This window comes from Sciurus carolinensis, chromosome 10 (genome assembly GCF_902686445.1).
Source record: "Sciurus carolinensis chromosome 10, mSciCar1.2, whole genome shotgun sequence".
Classification (NCBI taxonomy): Eukaryota; Metazoa; Chordata; class Mammalia; order Rodentia; family Sciuridae; genus Sciurus; species Sciurus carolinensis.
The window spans coordinates 20,074,556-20,095,758 of record NC_062222.1 but is presented as its reverse complement, the minus strand read 5'-3'; the positions used below and the strand labels follow the sequence as shown (position 1 = coordinate 20,095,758).

Below are 21,203 nucleotides of genomic sequence, written 5' to 3'. Positions count from 1 at the left end.
CATCTGCATTTGGTCTTAAAATGCTGATGATTTGCCAATATGTCACAACTTTTATTTTGGTACCAGGGATGGACAGCCACTGAGCCATATCACCTGCTGTTTTTTATTTTGAGACAGGGTCTCACCAAGTTGCTGAGGCTGGTTTTGAACTTGGGATCCTCCTACTTCAGCCTCCTGAGCTACTGAGATTATAGTCGTGCGCCACCATGCCCAGCCAATATATCAACTTTTAAAATAAGAGCCCTGTTAGCCTGGCGGGATTCTAAAAGATAGCATCACCGTCATCTTTAATCTTGCTTTTCTCTCCCCTACTCGATTTCTTTCTCCTCCTAGCTTTCCACTCTCTAGTGTGCGCCCTTTCTCTTTCCCTTTCTTTTCCTCTCATTTTCTCTTACCCTGTAGGGAGACACTGTTTGCTTAATAAACTCCCTTATGTGAAAAAAAAAAAAAAATAAGAAGCACAAAATGGTAGCTCACAGAGGTCAGTGAGAACGTTACCTAAGCTTGGATGAATGCTGTCTGATGACTGTGATTGAGAATGATCAGAGGCATGTGAAAAATAATCAGGAGCCTCTTTTAAAACCTATGCTCGGGGGAGAAAAATAAGGAAGGAAACAAGCTTCCTATTTGTAAAGGAAGAGAAAGTAATGTTCATAGATAAGAGAGAGACACTCAATGCCTATCTTGCATGGGTCTTCTCCTGCAAGGAGAAAGATCTTCAAATGAAGAGAAGAAACAATCAGAGCTACTAGTGGGAAGGGGGCGTGGTGGTACCAGGTATTTTCAAGTTTTATTTAATGAACTACATTTCAAGACACCAAGTGGGTTTAGAGGAAAGAAGACAGAATTCCTATCAGTAATCTCGGGAAATCATGGAGAATGTGGAAGGTGCCATGAGAACAAGTTACAGGTATCTTTAATGTCCTATTCGTCCCCTGAATTGTGTGTTGTTCGGGTTAAACGGTTTTTTTTTTTCTCTTTTTCGCATGGATGACTTAAAAATTTCAGTCCTCTTCCCCACTCTTTCACTGTCCATCTATCATTGTTTTATTTATTTATTTTAATTCTAATTGGTTCATTGCTTTATTAATCCAGTGTCTTTCATTTCTACGCAAAGATCGTATTATAATATGTTCTCTGAGACTGCCTTGAGAAATACCTCTGTACTTAATCATTAATAACAGCCAGTCATCAAGGGTTTCTTATACATTAGTTATTCTAAAAATTACTGAACCCTCCCAAAGACTTGGTAAGGAAGACAGGAGGAGAACAGATTTTCATATCATCTCGGAGAAGCTGGGGCCTACCAAGTCACCCAGACGCTGCCTGGTGGTGCCAGGACAGGATCTTTTGAATCCACATCGAGGGTTGGTGTTCTTATCTGTCTGTCCTTATTCCACCCTGGAACCCTTACTTCAGCTATTCTGTTTGTATTGTTTTGCTCAGGGACAGTGTCTTCTCAACTACATGTTAAGGACTTCACACATTAAACAGAGACATAAAACAATCACATGTCTCTGAAGGCCTTTTTACCTTCATGACTACTACATTCTTGTTGGCCACAAGAAAAACAAAAATATAAGTGACTGAGAGGATGCATGCCATGTGGAATAAGTACTTTACAAAGAAGCTACGTGATCCAAAGAGACGCAGATGAGGCAAAAGCAGACGCAAGGTATCAGAGGTATCAGGGAGCTTCGTCTTTCCTTTTTGCCACAGTACTAAAAAGGCACTCCTTGTCCAGGACATTCCTTCTTTCCTTCTCTCTTTCCTTCTGTGTGTGGGTGGTATGGGGATACTAGGGATTGAACCCACAGTCTTGCACATGCTAGACAAACACTCTACCACTGAGCTGCATCCTTGGCCCTCTTACGTTTTATTTTGAGACAGGATCTTGCTATGGTGCCCAGGTTGAACCCAAATCTGTGATCTCCTGCCTCATCCACCCAAGAAGCCAGGATTATAGGTATGTGCCACCATGCCCAGCTCATTGGTTTGCTCTTTAGAAAAATATAATAATTGTAGTTAGGTTTTAAGAGTGCACGCATTTATAAAACTTACACCTATGCCCTGCTATATAAAAAGCTTAAGTTTGATTTTCAGGTAAAAGTCACAACCCAGGAATGTTGCATGCAATGTCCTGGGTCACTTAGGCATTTTGGCAGCTTTATGTCCTTCCTAACTCAATTTAGCATTTATATTCCAAACAGAAAAGTCAGACCCCAATGGCAGCCTGATATGACTGATGAGGAAAGAAAGGAGAAAAAGAAGTCCAAGTATACATAAGCTGCCTCATCTCCTCTGCCTGTGTGCACATAATCTGAATGTTCTTTCTGATTGTTACAGAAAACCGTGAACACAGATGAGAAGAAATAAGAAGACTAAAGCAAAAGCAAAAATGAGCCAACTCTGGTGATATGTAACAGATTGATTCTCCCATTCTGAGAGTAAACAGAAATTCACTGGAGCCTCAACCTTTAAATCCAAGCCAGTTATGGCTTGGCTTTCACCAGAACAGGCCTAAACTAAGAAGGCAGCACAATCTGGCAAGCAGCACCAACCATGGGTGAGGTTCCTACCCAGGCTTTAACCCTCAGGGAGGCTGCCACTCTCTGGATCCTGCCATCTGACCTGGTAAATCTTACTCTCTGGTCCAGATCTTTTTCCCAAACTCCTCATCTAGGTATCTAAAGTCTACAGAACACCCCTGATGATGTTTCTCAGTCATTCAGACTATTTAAAACTGAATTCATCACTGACCCACCTCAAACCTTCTCTGATTCTTAGATGACCCGCTGCCATAGTAGATGTCTCATGTAGATTCTGGCTTCTCTCTTACCTCCCTGTATCTTTGACTTTGTAAAAATAAATAAATAAATAAATAAATAAATAAAAATTTTTGAAAATTTATATATATAGTAGTTTGTTTTCATTATAAAGGAAATCTCCAGGGAAGCAAATGCATCTTTAATCTTAGTAGTCTCATTATCTAACACCATGGCTCAAATACACAGACCAATACAAATTAAACTAGGCTTGTTTGAAATATTAAGTGAAACTTGGGGAAAAAAGTTCATATTTAAATTAGAGCTTTAGATGAATATTCTGAATCTATTCAACATTTAAAATGACACAAATGCTGAGCACAGTGGTACGTGCCTGTAATCCCAGCTATTCAGGAGGCTAAGGCAGGAAAACAGCAAGTTGGAGGCCAGTCTTAGTGAGAACATGTCTCTAATTAATTAATTAACAAATAAATAGATGAATAAATAGACACAAACAGAACTTGCACTTCATTTGGAAGTAACTAAGAAAAAATTCGAATGTGTGACTTAATAAATATAAGCTAAAGTTAGAATTTGATTTTACCAAATTTTCACTTTACTCTTAAAATAAAAAAGATATTTTACTAGTTCAAATTTTTCTTTTGTCACCTTTATCACCTGAAGGTATATGGTATACAGAATAATTTTGTTCATTTGATAAATTTTCACTAAGTGCATCTTACAGTCAAGGGTCAAGAAGCATCAACGTGAGGCGATCCCCACTGATTATGAAGCATAAATAAATGTTCACTGTGTTGGCCTGGCCAGCTGTTAAACAACACAGCTATCTATAGATTTGGCAATAATTTTATCTCTTTTATGAATTTGTGTTCTTTCTTTTTTTAAATATATATTTTAGTTGTAGATGGATACAATACCTTTATTTTATTTATTTTTATGTGGTGCTGAGGCTTGAACCCAGAGCCTCACATGTGCTAGGCAAGCGCTCTACCACTGAGCCATGAACTTGGGTCCCAATTTGTGTTCTTTCTATGAATCACAGAGTTGCTAAGGAACATCCTGTTTTAGAAATTATTTAATTTTACATTTTAAAATAAGAAAATTAATACACAGGTAAGTTAATTGATGTCTCTATTCCCATTTAATAGGAGGGAGTGGTTGTTAATGGTGGTTCTAGATGTTTGAATTCTTGGTCTTTTTTCTACTGTATTGCTCTTGAACCTTACCACTATAACCTACTTTAGTGACTTATTAAAAAAAATTAAAACACTATATTCCAGAAAATTTGCTATGCAGATGTAAAATTACTTAGTCCATAGTCCCCAAGCCTTCCCTTGATTTGCTCTTGACCATCTGTTTTCTTCTGGAGGAAGTAGGGTACTTTCATACTCCTAAAAGCTACTAGAGCCCATCAAAACAGTGAAGTGATTTTTATTCCAAGGAACTGCCTCCAAGAATGAGGGAACATCCTTGCAAAATCACAAATAACTTTTGCAAACGCTGACCCTGAGGGAGCAAGTCTCAAGGCAGCCCACCACTCTCGCCCCCTATGGGGCGAGCGGCATACTGCAGGGTGCTCTGGTAGAATGCAGGCCCCAGGGAAAAAAAAATCTGTGTGTTTGATGTCTGTTTTCCTTTCTTTCTTTCTTTTTTTTTAAATGACAGTTCACCAACCTGTTTTATTTCTCTAAAAGTGAGGAACTCGCCCCATATGGCTTCGTGGCCTCTACTACAGTCTCAGTGTCCTCAAACTTTCTAGAAAACCACTCTTAAGTCCTGCAAGTTGAGGGTGCCAGAAAGAGACTTGGGGCATGCCTTTCCCTTCTGATCCTGTCCCAACTGAGCTTCAAGAATCTTAGTCTTTGAAAACTGGGCAAAGTACTCTCTGAGGGAGAGGATGAAAGGGGGCGATACCTCTAACCTTTTACATCAAAGAGTACAATCATTTCTTCTATTGCATTCTTAAATCAGAATGAGCTTTCCAGAGCCAGCTTGCTTACCTGCATAAAATCCATTAAGGGTGCACACAGAATAAAGTCGAACCTCATTAGCATGGACATAGCACCCCTGGGACGGGGCACCCGCAAGGCATTTGGCAATAGCTCCTTCTTTTGGTTCTTGCCTATCTCCCTCTTAGCCACTCACCCACCCACAATTCTGAGCCAGTCTCTTCTCCCCTCTGAGGATGGATTGGAGGATGCTACTTATTCTAACCAGAAGCCCCTGTGCTGTCCGCCCTCCTTGACCACCTTCATTGCCACTCAGGCTCGCCAGCTTTGCTTGGGGGAGCATCCCTCAGCGTGCCAAGAGCTTACCTCAGCACAGCCCCTTCCCTGGTAGTTATGATAACATGTTTACTTTCCTGTCTCCTCCACTAGACTGAGTCTCTGCAGAGAGGGAAGCTTTTTGTTCCTTGTGTTTGGAGACATAATGCCCAGAAAAGGGGATCCATAATGGGTAAGCACTTTTTAAAATCTGTCACGAATGACTGTGAATAACTACCTGTGCTTACGCTGGTGGGGGTTCATCTGAGCAATCTCACACATTTTTGCTTGTCCTTTAGAAGGAAAAAGGGAACAACTGAATGTCATTTCAGAAGTGGGTCATCTCTAACATGGTCAAGGCTGTCATGTGAGTTCACATTTCTAACGAGCAGATGTAATCTTTTCCCGAAACTGCACACACCAAGCGTCCTTGGAGGTAATGCTTGCATATATTTGACTCAAGATGGAAATTTTATTTACTTTCTGTATTAGTACAGGTCTGATATAACTACAGTATTTATTTGTCCAAAAGTTTTATAGATTATGCTACTATTTCCAGAGGGCAGTTCCAAAATCAAGAAAGGAGAAGAGTAATTCACAAGATTATTATCCTCTGCTAATTCTAAAAAGTCAAGACACAGTTCTGAAAAATGTTTATACTTGTTTTAATGGTCTCACTGTATAAGGAGGAATATAATGATGTAACGATGGTAATCATACCTGTAGGCCGAGAATACTTAGGAAAAACCCTGCATGATATTAAGTATGGAGTACTTATGGAATAAAAAGGCACTCCATACTTATTCCTTTAAACTGCAATAAGTTTAACTCAAAGCACACACTTTAACACCTATTTATCAAAACCTGGTTACATTTACTGGTAACATTCATTCATCCTCAGAACATTTGTTAATTTTTAATTACAACTGATATCTTCTTTAGAGAACTCTTGGAGGAAAAAAATGTTTAAATACATCACTAGGCCAAAAAAGATGCACAGAAGGAAGGAGCTCCCTGGGATTAGTCTTCTGGATGCTCTCTTCACCAAGGTGAGGACCTAGACCTGAACATACTTTAACCAAACCAGGGTATAAAACACCCTAAGAAATCTTGGACTGCTTTTAAAAAACCAGTACCATAACTAGCATGAATGGACAAAATTGAATAAAACATAAAGACAGCATGTGGTGTTCAAACAGTGCTGTACTGCATTAGAAAGAGGCAGAATGGAGGTGATGGGGCTTAGGTTAATTTAGGGATTAAATATGGTAAACTTACACAATGACTTAATTTTGAAGAAAACATGATAGGTCATCTTACCCCACATTCCCAACCCTTACAAAATTACTTTTCCAGTAGAAAAATAAAGCTTTGAGTTGAAGTAGTCAAAACAATCTTTCCTGTCCTTGTGATGTATCTGCTTTCCCAGCGTTTTACACAATATGCTAAACACGTTCCTCTTCTATTAATATATGCAAAATTTGGTTCATAGCAAATGTTACAGTGACAGAAAGTCTGGTGCAAATGTGGCTGCCATGCACTGGGTGATAGCCAAGGGTCCCTGACAACACGTTAGATATCAGCACTCAGCATCTATGTATTTCTGCAGCTTCAGTTACTCAGAAGTATTTGAAAAACTCATAAGTACTCCAAACTACAGCAGCTGATGTCTAAAACTGGGCTAGTAAACAAGACCAGAATGTCACTCATTTATTGTAGGCCCTTCCTAAGAAGACAGTCACTAAACTCAGTTATCCTGGGTGTCAAACTCATATTACCGGGCTCCGAAACTAATAGAGCCATACTTGACAGAAAGATTTTCTTAGGAGTTTTACTTAAAAAGTCATACTAGAAAACAGATTAAGTCATTCATCTGATGTCACAGAATCTGAAATTAAAACACTCATCTGATGCTATGAATAATGAGAAGGATTTCATAACCAAATTAGAGAGCTGTTTTATAGTTTCTATTCAAGGATAAACTTGGTTCTGAGATCTGAATTTGGGTTTTAACCATGTTTTCTTTAATGGTTATAACTTTCTGAAGTGAGTTGACAAAGCTCTCCCTGTCACATTCACTATCTTCTCAACGCCTCCTTTCTTGTATTGTATTTATTTACAAAGTATAAAGGTATTGAAGAAAAGAAAAAGAACCACATTTTTAAATACTATGATTTTAGTAACCTCTTTACTGTTTTACTGAAACAGTTCCTGATTTTGCCTAAAACTACATGGATGGTTTAGTCTGGGCACACTTTACCAGTTCATTTTTTATCTAAGCAAATATATCAGATAAGTAATCTGACCAATGAGCTCAGGGTGGACTCTGAATGGTTCAGCTAATTTTAATTTAAATCAATTAATCAATCAACTGATTTCTGTGGTGCAGGGATGGAACCTAGGGCCTTGTACACGCTAGGCAAGGGCTCTAACGCTGAGTTACACTGGCAGCCCTTTCTCTTCCCCTCTCATTTCTGTTAAGTTTTAGAAGAATAAACACAATCTCTAGAAGTGACAGAGAACTGTGAATTTGAAGAAGTAGGACAACTGAACTCTTATGTACCAGAGTCATGGGACCTTCACTGCGTGCATCTGGAGATGTGATTGTGAAGCGCACTTAGGACATATCCGTAAAATAACGTGGGACACACAGGCTGTATAGTGCCTCGCACCCTTCCCCAGACGACCACCTCCACATTATGTGGGACCTCAAGATGGCGTTAAATGTCCACATTATGTGGGACCTCGAGATGGGGCTCTGGTGCCATCATGAACCAAGGCAAACATGGAAAGCCCCAAGTTAATGTTTATAAACATATTTCAATATTTCCATACATGTCCAGAAATGCTTTCTGTGTACGATCCGCAAAGAAGACTATGACTAGGGTCTATAATAAGACTTAGAGACAACTGAAGACCAAGAGAAACATAAGCAAACATGACTGAATAAAAAGCCCTGACACTCGCCCCCTAACTGCCCCTCATAGCCTCATGCTGCCTGCACAGCGCTGGGTCCCCAGGTGGACACCTGAGTCATCAGCAGCCAGTCTGCAGGCTGGCCGTAACCTATCATGTCAAAAGTCTGGTGTGAAAAGTCAAATTAGAACAACCCCATCATCTCTAAGCAATCCACGGGGACTAAATAACAAAGGAGGTGATTAGAAGCTGAAGTGGGAGCTATAAGTGTTCCTGAAAAGCCAGGAGGCAGAACAGAGGCCACAGAGGGGCGCTCCAGGCCAGAGCTTTCTGAAAGCCCTCTTCAAGGCAGGTGGAGGATACAGAGCAAGGAAAACAGAGAGAGAAGAAAGCCAGAGAGGACAATGCAGAGGAGGCCAAGACTTCCCATGAGCCTGAGCGCAGAGAGGGCAGGACACAGCAATGATTCCACAGAGCAGCCTCAGTTTCCCCTTACCGCCCTGTTCCAGCACGGTTACGTTCTTACTTCAAAATCAAACCAAAAACTTTTTCTTAAGCTAAGTATGATTGCCAGCCCCCAATTCCTCAACTCAACCAGACCTAGTACTGATAATCTAAGCCCAGGTTAATTGGAAATATACACAAACATCACATATTCTCAAAAAGTTGTGGACAGCACAAGGGACTCTTCAACGTGCCGACAACCCCCGCACTAAGCCAGAAACTGTATCACTCATCACATGTATGCTAATTTCTTGGGCTGTCAAGATTAAGTCACACTGACAGAATGCTGCAACAGAGCAGGTTGTTTGTGTTCAAATGACTTGTGCATAAATTTTTAAAACCTGAGTAGGTATTACCCAATTTGGCTGAAAAGTTTTCCACCAAGAGTTCTTAACAAAACCATGCTACTTTAGAATCTGATGTGACTTACCACATGCAGTAAAACGAGTAGACTAGAGGCATTTATTTATTCCCCAGCCGAAGCAGACTAATTTTTAAAAAGTTGTTACACAGGTAGATGGAAAGCTGATACAGGCATTCTCGTGGTTCTTCAGTAATTATGTCAAGCGTGTTAATAACCCTAAATCTGATTTGATTGTGTACACTCTGGAGAAGAGGTTACAAAACCGCAACGGAAGGCCATACATGCCTTGCAGAAGTGTTGGGTTTGGTCTGATCATCTCCGTATCATCAAGAGATAATACATTCCTAGATTCTTTGGCTTCTCGTGATACACCAGGAGATTTGCCTGTATGAGCCCACAGCTTCAGAAGTCAAAAAAGGACTTCAGGCCATCTTGGGACCTGTCTCCAGGCTCCCTCTCATCTGCTCCGATGGCTCACAAGTCTCTGCCATAGCATCTGTCACTTTGTCACCTGCAGTTGCCAGGAGATCCATGGGGGGGATGGCAGACACCCTGAAGCTAGAAATGATGCTGCCAAATTGACCTGAATCTGTATCAGTCAGAGCTCCCCCCCCAGGATCTGCTAATCAGTCAAGTTAAGAGCTACTTTAGGAAGCATCACAAGAACATGTCGAGATTTAAAACATATGATCTAAAAGATAACATTTTATGTATCAGAATGTTTATATAACATTTTACTTTTTCCCATTAAATGTAGGACATGAAAAAAAAAAAAAAAAAGATTGTAGCTGAGTTGGGGGGGGTTAGTCACCATATAGATGGGGCCAGGAAAATCCAGTTTCTCCTAATCCTCCCCTGTTGCCTGCTAATCCCTCTGGGTATTTTAGTTTGTAACCTCTACTCTAGAGATAAGAGACTAACAAATCTCACCTGGGCATCAACGCAAGTTGCTCATCCATAAACAGCCGTCCTGCTTTACTAAATTGAAGACCATGGTAAGAGGAAACATTTCAGGATTTCTAGTCCCAAGTCAGCCTTTTGCTTAAGGACCGCTAACTGTAGCTCTAACTTAGCACCACCCCAATCCCTTCACTTGGCATCTTCCCCTCACCTTTTCTGTCAGGCTTGAGGTTCCTGTCCACAGGGGGTGGCTCGCAGTCTGCAACAGGAACGGGCCTTCTGGGAGGGGTCTTGGGGCTGGACCTGAAGCCCATATGAGCAGGAGGAGGAACTTGCATTCCAAATGAAGAAAAATCAAACGTCCCTGGAGTCATTGGCACGTAATTCGCTTCCTGGATGGGTTCTGTGAAACTGCTGGAATGCTGTCGTGGAGGCGAGTTGGGATTCATTGGGACGTAGTTTTCATTCAGTTCGTCATTTGAAACACTTCCCACTGTCAACACATTTTTGATTTTCTAAAACACACATACATTTCTTTTAATAAACACAAACCATTGTCAAACATGAAAATACAACTGTCACATCCATTCACATGAATCTGAAGGTACTTTCATTTTGTGATCTCAGTTAGTCTCAGGGTACTGCGTAGAAAGAGTCTGACAATAAAATACACTCGACAATGCCAAGGTCATTTATACTTACAAAGTGATTGTGGAAGCCTTCAAGTGAACTAGATCTATCGCTGGGAAATGTTCGTGGAATATCGTAGCAGTCTTGAGAACTAGCATCTAGAATAAAGAACAACGATCAGCATTCTTTCCATTTTCGCCATGCTCAGGGTCATCAGGAATGATCTAGTCTCTTTCTCTCTCCGCACGCACACACACACACACACACACACACATGCATGCACATGCACACGCCCTGATTTAAAAGGGATGCTCACAGAATGTTATCTTGCACTGGCACATGAAACCACAGCAGAAAATGCAGACACACACTTATAGGATAAGTAATACCCATTTCTGATTATGAGATTGAACCTTGGGCCTAACTTCTATCTCACTAACTTAAAACTAGACTATCCAGTCGCTTTGAAAAGGGAGTTAGAAATGGGTATTGAATGGCTGAGTACTGACACAAATATTTCTTATGATACATTAAATCTTTTTCTTTTTTAAGATAGCCAGAAAAACTCTAACAGAAGATTTTACTACAAAGTTTTTAGAGTATATGCATTAAAAACTTGGGCTTTATATATTTAGGACTTGCAGACTCTCAGAGAATAATCCAGACCCATTTCGCCACCCACTTAAGGTCTTTAATTTCTGACTACAGGATCTTAGAGGAGGTGTAAGAAAAGTACAGCCACGAGCAGCAACTGCAGTGACTAAATGGTAAGAGGGGAGATCAGTGCTGTGGAAACAGATAAACATCAAAGAAACGAGATGCAAAAGGGCTTGATGGGAATAGAAGGATCACCTGCTAGACATGACATGAAAACATAGAGGAAGGAAGGAAACAGAGCCCAGATGTGACACAGAAGTGACCATAATGGCACACAAACACAGGAAAGGGTAAGCCTGGAGAGGCTTTGTGGCTGGCTCATTTCCTGCTCCTGTCTCAGCAAAGGGCCTATGCACCCAGGATGCAGGGAAAGTGGGAGAGAGGCACACACTGCCTTCCTCAGGCAGGAAGACATGGTGAGGGCCATCTTCTCCAGGAGCCAGAGCTCCAGCTTGCTCCTTTCCAGCAGAGCACAGACGCACTCATGCACACTCAGCATCCCCCGCGTCTACTGAGACTCTCACATCTTGGCTACATCAGCTCTTTCTGCAGAGCTGAAGGAAAAAAAACGGGCTTCCATTTAACACCATACTACACTGGGAAGAACAATCATTTGGGAAAACAGATTTTCTGTCATTAACCTCTAACAGAGTAAAAGCTGACTGAAGCTGACCTTTTCGCAGTTTGTTCAAATCCACGGTGGAAATGGTATTACTACGTGATGGCGGCATCCCTGTGGTAGGAACACAGTAACTACCGTCGGCGTCTGAGGCCGTGCGTGGCATGCTACAGGTTTCCACAGGAGATCGGTCATGAGCTGGGTGTGGTTTTGGTGGCCGGGGTGGAGGGGTATCTGGAATAGTGTCTAGCTTGGACGTCTGTCCCAAGGTTCCTTCTGGAAATGTCCGTGGAATCTGGTAAGTATTACCAGGTGTTGGAGGAATGTCATAACTAATAGAAACGTGCCTCATTTGAGTCTCTACACTCGACGTCCCCGATGGGGTATTAAAAACATAGAGTTCTCCATCTGCTTCAGGACTCGAAGGAGACTCCTTTGGCAAAACATCATGAGAGTAACTCCTAGGCAGATTGTAAAGACTGGAGTCCACAGAGACAGACGGAGCACGTGACGGTGGAGAGTCATACATCATTTGTTGCTGGAAAAAGCCATTCACTCCATGTTTGCTCTGGGAGGAAGCAGGATTTTTATGAGAAGGGACGTTATCATTGCAGTCTGTTTCAGAAGAGGTGGACTTTGCAGAATCGGCGTGGGTTCTGAATAAAAATTGTTAATGACAAAATATGACAAGGTCAAGAATAAGAATACAGTTTTGGTAAAACATATTCAGAGCTTAGCAATCAAAATATCTGTTTTTTTTTTTTCCCCATTAGATTGTTTCTGTGTGATCTATAGATTCGAAGCACAAATGTTCTTTAGTTTTTTTTTTTTTTTTTTTTTTTGTTTTTTTTTTTTATGATTACAAGACAAGAAAACCACCACCACAAACCACCAGGAGCATACTAATTCCCATCCTATACCTGCCGAGTCCCCAAGTCCCCCTATGAAATCCACACATAAAAGCCTCAGTCCCTGAAGCCCTGAATCAGACAGACATTAAGAGTGTCTGGGAAAGGGAAATGAAGAAGGCACAGAAACAAGAAGCAGCTTTCCTATGAAGAAGAGGCCAACACCTGGGGCCAGCCAGTTCATCAAGCTGATCCACTGCTCTGGAACCTGCCTGGGGCAAATCTCTGACTCCTCAAAACTGAACACCGAATGCCTGCCTGCTACTGAGGATATGCAGCATGACCCACAAGGAGCTGGCAACTTAATAGGTCTCGTGTACCTCCCCTACTCTTAACGTCCTTTCATAAATACACAGCCAACCCTCTAAGAGGATCAAAATACACAAGGTAGACTTCACCAACTCCAAACAAGCATTAACCTTGAGATTTCTCACTCGAGAATATTTCTGCTTTGGGTACATTTTTCCACCTCTGCATTCTGAGATATCACAAAATTGGTTTAAGCCATGAGCTCACCATACAAGCACGCTATCACCTAATGACAAACAAGACACCTCACTACCTATACATGTTGTCTAAAGTCCTGCAGGAATTTAAAATTTCTTTAGATAACTTGGGATTTTTAAAAAGTGCTTATCTTCCCTAATTTTTTAGTACCACTGGGCATTAGAGAGTGTATTTATTCACTGGAACTCTGGCCCCAGGGTATCAGAGAACCCATATTGTGCTAAACTGATTTTCCTTCTCCCTCGATGATCATTCCCCTTGTTTCAGTGACTGGCCCTTCCCCCATCTTTCCACACAGGCATGGCCAACGGAGTCCAGTCCTTTAGTCCTTTTCCACACATGCTGCCAGAGAAATCCTGTTTTTCAGACATTTATTTTCTTCTCTAAATGCTGACAATGGGGGCCAGGGTTGTGGCTCAGTGGTACAGCATTTGCCTAGCACATGTGAGACACAGGGTTTGATCCTTAGCACCACACACACAAAAAAAAGAATAAATAAAATAAAGATATTGTGTCCATCTACAACTAAAAATATATTTTAAAGAAATAAATAAACGCTGACAATGCCTATATTCTCCCCAAACCCCAAGTCCCATATTTTCAAACTGATATTTCTACTTGGTTATCCTTGGTATGCTCATGGGTCCCAAACCAAACTCAATTTATTTCTCAAATTAACTACCCTTCCTGACCTTACTGAAATAAGTGACTTTATCCAGATTCTCTAGGCTCAGAACCCAAGGAGCCTGATTCCCCTGTGACTCCCTCTAGCACCTGGTCACCGAGTCTTAAGTCCTTCTTCCCAGTCACATTATTTATGCCCTGTGCTGTTTCCGTTGCCACCACCCCACATCTAGGTTCAAATAATTCTGGTGACATCTACAGTACTGAACCTTCCTAACTGGATTTCCCTCTGGTGTCTCCCTCTTCCAATCCACCCATCAGACCATGCTGCTATGAGATCAATATTTTCAAAATATAGTTTTATATTATTCACTTCCTCAGTGGAAAACCTATTAGGTCCCTACAGGCTATGGAACTACAAGGTCACAAACAACTTGACTTCATGCTCTATGTCTTCCTAGTCCCCAAACCAAACCTCTCCCAAGCAGGCTCTCCTTCCATCTTCTTCTTCCCACCACGCTCACATCTCCTTTACCCCAAGAAATTTTTGCACCAATTGCTAATGATATGCTCCTTTTCTCATACCAGCTAGATACAGTTCAAACCCTACTCTTCCTAAGAAGCTTCTGTTTTCTTCATCTTAAAAACACTTGTACCATCCCTTGGTGGAATTTTTAATGCACCTATGCATATTTTGAAATTTGCATAATCTAAAATTTGCATTAATGCAGGAGCTAAGAGAAGTTAGGGGTATAATTAGTGGTAAGCAAAGCTTCCTACTCTGACTTGCTTATTGTTTAGTGGAGAATAAATAAAAGTACCAAGCTATTTCCAATACTATGATAAAACAGAGATAAGGCGAAACCATTTAAGCATTAAAAACTCAGAGAGACATTTAATCTAACCTCCAAGTTTGGGGAAAATACTTCCTGGAGGAGCACTTGTCTGAGCTGGGCACTGCAGGATGAACGTGAGTTTTCGCGTATAAATGCTTAATGCTTGTATTCTTGGATTTCTTTATAAGCCTCACTTGCAAACTCCAAAGGCAACTGTATCTGAGGGGACTGTGTCTTACACAATTGGTTTGCACCTTCACAGCACCTAGCATGATAGTGGGCACTATTGTTATTTAATTGACACTTTTGCAAAATACTGATGGCAAAATATATCTGGGTGATGATTGGAAGCATAATTTCTACTGCAACAGGAAAACCATGAAACCAGAGGAATCAATGAAAGACACTAATATAAGGGAAAAAAAGAGGTTCTGACACCTGTCAATTAGCTGTTGGCTTTAAAAAATGATATTGAAGAGCTGGGATTGGGGCTCAGAGGTGGAGCACGCACCTCGTGCATGTGAGACACTGGGTTTGATCCTCAGCACCACATACAAATAAATAAATAAAGATATATAAAAAAGTGCTATTGGAAAGTAACAGGGAATCTCCGGAAGTAAAATCTTCGTTAGTAACACAGGGAACAAAATCGCAAGTGTGTAATTTTAAATTCTCACAGCAAACAAGCACAATCAAGTTAGAATTTGATATTATTAACTAGTGTTGATTCATAAAATTTTCTTGCTCTTACAAGTAAAATCCCATTACAACAAATATACAGAAAACCATCTTTGGAACGTTTGTGAGAGGCTTACTGTCACCTCGGGAAATAGTTCACAGAAACTATTATGTGGATTTTAACAAATTCTACTTAAATTTTTTTTTGTTAACAAGTGCTTTGGTCCAGTAACAATTGCTTTTTATGTCATAAAAGTAATAAGGCTTAATAACTTACAACTCTGTTTGAAAAACACCTTCGCATTCATTATGCAAGTCACCCCACTTGATGGTGATATCACTAATGGCACATAGATGTTCATGGCAGAAGTCGTTTTCCTGCTTCTTTTTAAATAGTAAAACAATTGCCCTCCAACTCCCTCTTGCACTTCAAGCTTCCAACCACTTGACATCAAAGGTCAAGGAAGATCAAATTAAAATTATCTTATGGCTTGTAAGAGCAAAGGGGTGCAGGAGTAGGGAGGGAGATGGCCAGGTACCTAGGGCTTGGGCAAGAATTTACAGCCCCTTTGGTCAAGATGTGCACCCCATATACTTCTGTCTACTTAAAAATTTGACAGGTCAAGGTTTGGGGTAAGTGCTGCTTCCCTATGAGGTATAAAAATTTGAAAGTTTCGCTGCTTTAAGCAGTACATTTAATCTCATCAATATCTAAACCCCAATTTTTATAATTCCACAGAATCTGCCATATTGGGATTTTACCTGTATGATTAATTTCTCACACGGATCCAAAACAACTACAACACACTCACTGCAATGGAATCGTTTTGCTTTCAAAATCTTCTAGTAGTAGGTATTCCTCTCCTTCTTCAGAAACAAAAGATGACCCTTGGCTGGTTTATAATCACATAAGAAATGGAGCAAGATCACCATTTATAAATCAGTGCACTCTGTTAAGCAAGTAATACTGTGAGTCTCTAAAAAAGACTGAAACAGTAGCCTGATCTCCACAAGAGTCTCAGAGGTACAAGACTCCAAAGATGGCTCAGGTTGTGTCTCTTCAACAAAACCTCCTGAATATCAGAAATCATTAATAGAGGAATATAGGCCTGAAATATAAGGCTACCAGATAAGCCTATGGAGATGGCTTCTTTTAAGCCCTCAAGTCAAGGTTGAAAAGTTTAAAGATAAGATTTTAAAATGTATATATACACACACACACAGACACGCAGCCACGTACACGCACAGAGAAACAAACGACTTACCTGGTGGGTTCGGGCTTCTTGCTTTGACAGTTGATCAGCAAGAGGTAGTCTTGAGGATCCTCCTGGATGCCAAGAGTTTCCGGGTGTGGTGGAAGGCTGATTAGCTGATAGGAAGGAGGTAGAGCTGTGGAAGATGCATCCACTTGGGCGGATGGTGGTGCCGTATTTATAGCGAAAGGTGAATCAGCTGGTGCTTGTAGGGAGCCGCCGGGTGGCTTCACGGGATCTGCAATGCCAAAGTTTAACTCTCACTGTCCATCACATTTTAAGAATTTTTTTCTGCTGTTGTTAAGCAAAGCTACTTTAAAGTTTGGAGTGAAATCGTTTCAACACACCAATACAGAATAAACCGTGACACAGTCAGTTAAAACAAATGACTACTTACTGAATGGAAACATTTAGGAAGTGATTGGTTCACCTCCGAGATCGAAAATGTACCAGGGACTTTAAAAATAGGCACCGTTGACCTGGACTTAGACAATCTTTAGGTTTATGGCTGTTTTACAATCTTAGCAGAAGAGACAGATTACTTATTTATTTGGGGTGCCAGGGAACAAAACCCAGGGCCTTGTGCATGCCAGGTAAGTGTTTGGCACAGCCAAAACCCAGCCTGAGAGACAGGTTTTCCCCCCAATAGCCAACATGGTGCTTCCTAAGCTGGAGACCTGTTTGGTGACACAGCTTTCACAGGCCCCTGCTGCCGAGTACCAGGGCCTCTTCCTCCTACGTTTACTTTATTGCTCATTCTTTTCTTTCTATTGCTCACAAAACTAGGGAGAAGTAGTTTTAATTCTGAGATGGATGATGCTGTTCATGTCCAGGGAAAGGGCTTCTTTAAGGCCTCACCCTGTCCCTCAGCTCGGGGCCTCCTCTGCCAGTTGTGGACACCGGGAGCATTTTCAGGGAAGTGAAGAAGTACTTTATTAAACCCTTAACCATGTTCTGAAAAGACACATGAAAATAGCTAAGTTGTGTAGAAGGAGGTAATTTGAAAACAAGTTGAAAAACTAGAAATAAAATCCCTCTGTAATTACTGACATAACCAAGTATAATTTTAAGGACCCAGAAGGAATATGCTCTGTGAGTTTGGTTAGGAATACAAAGCTATAAATAGCCTTAAAAAAGGCAAATGTTCCAGACATAAATAAACAAATTTGTTTGTTGCCTGTGCATGTTTGAACAGAAAAGACTGAGTTAAAATTGACATTTTTCACAACAAAACATTAAGTACAAGATGCTAAAAGTGGTAAGGGGATAAACGTTCTATCAAATGGGATCAAAAGCAGGTCACTTGACCTGTGCATTCACCAGAGAAGGGCTCAACATCAACTGTCTTCTCTAGATACTTGCTTCTGATAATGTCTTTATGTATTTAACTGTAATATTCACATAAACACCACAGACATGTCTACGTAGCTCATTTTACAACTCTCTCTCTTAGGTGCTGAAGGTCAGATCCTAATTGTGAGGTGTGAAGTAACTGTGTCTCCAGTAGTGACTCCCAACAGCAAACAGAAGAGGTTCAGAAATAGATGCTGGAAAAAAAAATGTTTTCATCTCAGGTAGAAACTCTCTGAGTACCACTCTGTCAAACGGGAAAAGATTAGCACCAGGAGCACTTCCAACTCTGCAAGACCTGTTTGCCTGCACGTCCAGTTTAGAATCTGCTTCTGAAGAACTCTATAAGCCCTTCCGGATGCTCCCAAGATCTGAAAACTTTCAATTAGAGAATACGGCCTGAGTAAACAGGGGTTGAGCTAATTCCCAACTTTTTTTTTTTTTTTTAATCTTTATGATACTCCAGGTAAGATCAAGTCTTCCCACCAGGTTTACCTTACAAACTCTAACACCTTATGTCAGGAGTTAATTAATTCTTTCTTTTTATGAAAGATAAGAACAGAAATGGAAAGAATAAATTTTTGGACTCTTACATAATGACATAACGTCATAATTTCAGTGGGTACTCACAAACTCTTGTTGTCATGCCTGACAACCTAGGCTGATTACCAAGCAACGCATGTGACATACCTCCTGAGAGGTTTCACTCTTCTGATTCAGTTGTGAATACACAGATTTAATTTGAGGAGATTTAAAATGGCAGAGATTAAACAGTGACTCAGAGTAAATCCCCCTGGACTTAAGAGAGTCATGAAAAATACCTACCTTTTAAAGACAAGCTTAAGAAAAGATATACAACACTAGGAAGAAAGAGAGGTGAAGGCACTTAAATGTATCCTACAGGTTGTACCCGCAAGTGTATTTTACATGCTTCTCTTTTCCTGTACAGTAGAGGCATAGTAAAATTGATAAATCTAGCTCCATTTTTAGCTCTCACCAAAACAAAACTAAACACTGACAATACTTCACTCCATAAATATAATCATGTGAATTCTAGTGCCTGTTTTTATAGATACACTTTTCCTTTAATACTTTTTCTAAATTTGATGGCTAAACCCTAAATGAATTGAGTGATTCATCTTAAGTGGGAAAAGAAAATCACCCAGCTAGAAAATCACAATCTGACCTTGTTTTATTAACACAATGGGACCACCTCATTTCCAACCTTCCACGTCTCCTACCTGTGAATGATTAGAGCATTTTAACCTCTTAAGAGGCCTGTGATTCAAAGGTTCCTTTTTCAAAAGTTTCTTGTTTTACAATGCGTGAAGATTAAAAGAGGCAAGAGCTAGAGAAAAATTCCCAAGATGTTCACTAGCAAACTCATGAAACAAAAGATCCTTCAGGATCCATTAAAAGTGCTCTCCCAGGCCCTGGCACACACAGGACTTCAACAGGGCCTGGGGGCCACTCTGCCGCTTGGGCTCAGATAACATACCATCTTCAACATATTGGTCTCTGGGATCTTTTCACTCATGTTCATTGACTGTAGCTCAGCTCTGCATATTTTGATACAAGCAATGCACAGTATCTAAATATTCTCTAACTGAAAATTTCTGCCTGTGATTAATGACTGGTCTGGGAAAAAGAAACTTCTGTTCTCCTTATAAACATGCTGACTTGTACCTACCTCTCCACCACAGAAATGGAACAGGCCATTCTGCTTTCCTCCTTGCTCGCCTTCTGAATCACTGCTCTAAGTAAGGCAAATATCAAGCTTCTAAGAACCAAACATTGGTTTAGGGTTTGCTTAAGCGTGTAAAATAATTTCCCACTTCTTAATTCGGAAGACGTGAAGAGTATAATTAACATTCATTAAAGGCCTAATAAGCTACTGGAGCAAAGTCCTAATGGAAATTTACTTAGAAAGCTAATAAATATTGCTAAGGAAAGTCTTTCACTGAACAGATTTTCAGTGGAGAGAAGCAGACTGTGACCTGATGAGATCCAAAAAATAAGAAACTGGTTCACACAACTCCTCCCTCAGCCTCAGTTTTATCCTACTTGAAGCCATAATGTCTGCTGTTAGTGTCCCTCAAGCAGTTGGGGAACCTAGAGAATGCTTCTAAATATTCCAAAGAATGACTTATTTAACCAAATGAAATGACACAAGTAGGAAATAATTCTCTCTTTCGTGGTAAAGCACAATGTTGCAAAGTTGATGGCATCTGCTAATTTTTTTTAGCCACTAACTTATTGTACCTGAGTATGCAGTGGAGCTGCTAGTGTTCTTGTGAGGAGACCAGAGGAGAGTGTTTTCCCTGAAGGTGGGCTCTCTGCTGATATAATATTTGTTTTATTTCCACTGTAAAAGTTTTACTTTTATGATCACAATTAATAGGTCCAGGTTACTCTGTATCTATGGATTACTGATTGATCTGGTGTGCTGTAAAACTTTTCTGTTAGAAAAGTATTTTGAACAGATCTATATCTCACTTGGCAAATAAGAGTCTATAAAGAGTATTCATTATCACAGGACTAATATAACCATCTTCTCACTTCTGAATACATCGTTTTTATGGAAGAACATTTTATAAAGGTAAATCTGACAAATGGACAGCAAAAAGAAGCAGTAGTAGGAACCGTTGGTGAAGCCGACTGCTGTTTCTTCAGCTTATTTAATCAACTATTAAAGCTTTAGTTATTACACAATATATTTACTATGTCAAGTAGAAAAAAAAGGTCTTATTTGCCATGACTCTCTCTTTAATAGACTGCGAAAACATTCTTTGGGACTTCAAATCCTTAGGAAATGCTGACACGTGCCATAATTCTTATCCAGAGGTATGATGGCAACAGAATCGCTTGGGGGTATTTTAGAGATCTAGGTGCCTGGGCCCCAACACAGGACACCCAATGAACAAAGATCCCAGGGACAGAAGCTTGAAAGTGTGTAATAAAACAGAAAACAAACAAACAAACTCAAAAAAATAAACTCAAACTTTGGTTGAATTAGTCCTCAAGCACATGTGAATTAAAGCCATGGATATCATTGCATACCCACAGAATGGCTGAGATTAATGGCTGACTGAAACAAATGTTGTTGAGAATGTGCAATAATTGAGTTCTCATAGGCTGCTGGTAGGAAAGCAATCAGCACAATAACTTTGAAGAACTAATCTACTGGAGTTAAATATATAGCTATCCTAGGATGTAACATTTCCACTCATGGGCATATACCCAAAGAAATAACTAGATGTCAATGTCTATCAAAAGACATGCAATCTGGGCATGGTGTAACCCCAGTGACTCAAGAGGCAAATTCAAGATCAACTTCAGCAAGTTAGTGAGGCCGTAGGGACTTATTGAGACCCTGTCTCAAAATAAAAAAATTATAAAAGGGGACT

General features: G+C 40.3%; 1 protein-coding gene across 5 annotated transcripts in view; it reads right to left on the bottom strand.

The window, feature by feature from the left end:
• Window positions 1-21,203, bottom strand: part of Gab1 (GRB2 associated binding protein 1) — a 117,816-nt gene that overhangs the window by 17,198 nt on the left and 79,415 nt on the right. For 3 of the 5 annotated variants that reach the window (XM_047566213.1, XM_047566216.1, XM_047566218.1), the window contains exons 3-7: window positions 16,459-16,684; window positions 16,006-16,086; window positions 11,695-12,296; window positions 10,437-10,522; window positions 9,946-10,249 (exon numbers count right to left, since the gene is read on the bottom strand). In XM_047566213.1, the coding sequence (XP_047422169.1) occupies window positions 9,946-10,249; window positions 10,437-10,522; window positions 11,695-12,296; window positions 16,006-16,086; window positions 16,459-16,684 (1,299 nt within the window). The remainder of the gene's footprint in view (window positions 1-9,945; window positions 10,250-10,436; window positions 10,523-11,694; window positions 12,297-16,005; window positions 16,087-16,458; window positions 16,685-21,203) is intronic. The other 2 variants (XM_047566215.1, XM_047566217.1) reach the window with 1 other exon arrangement.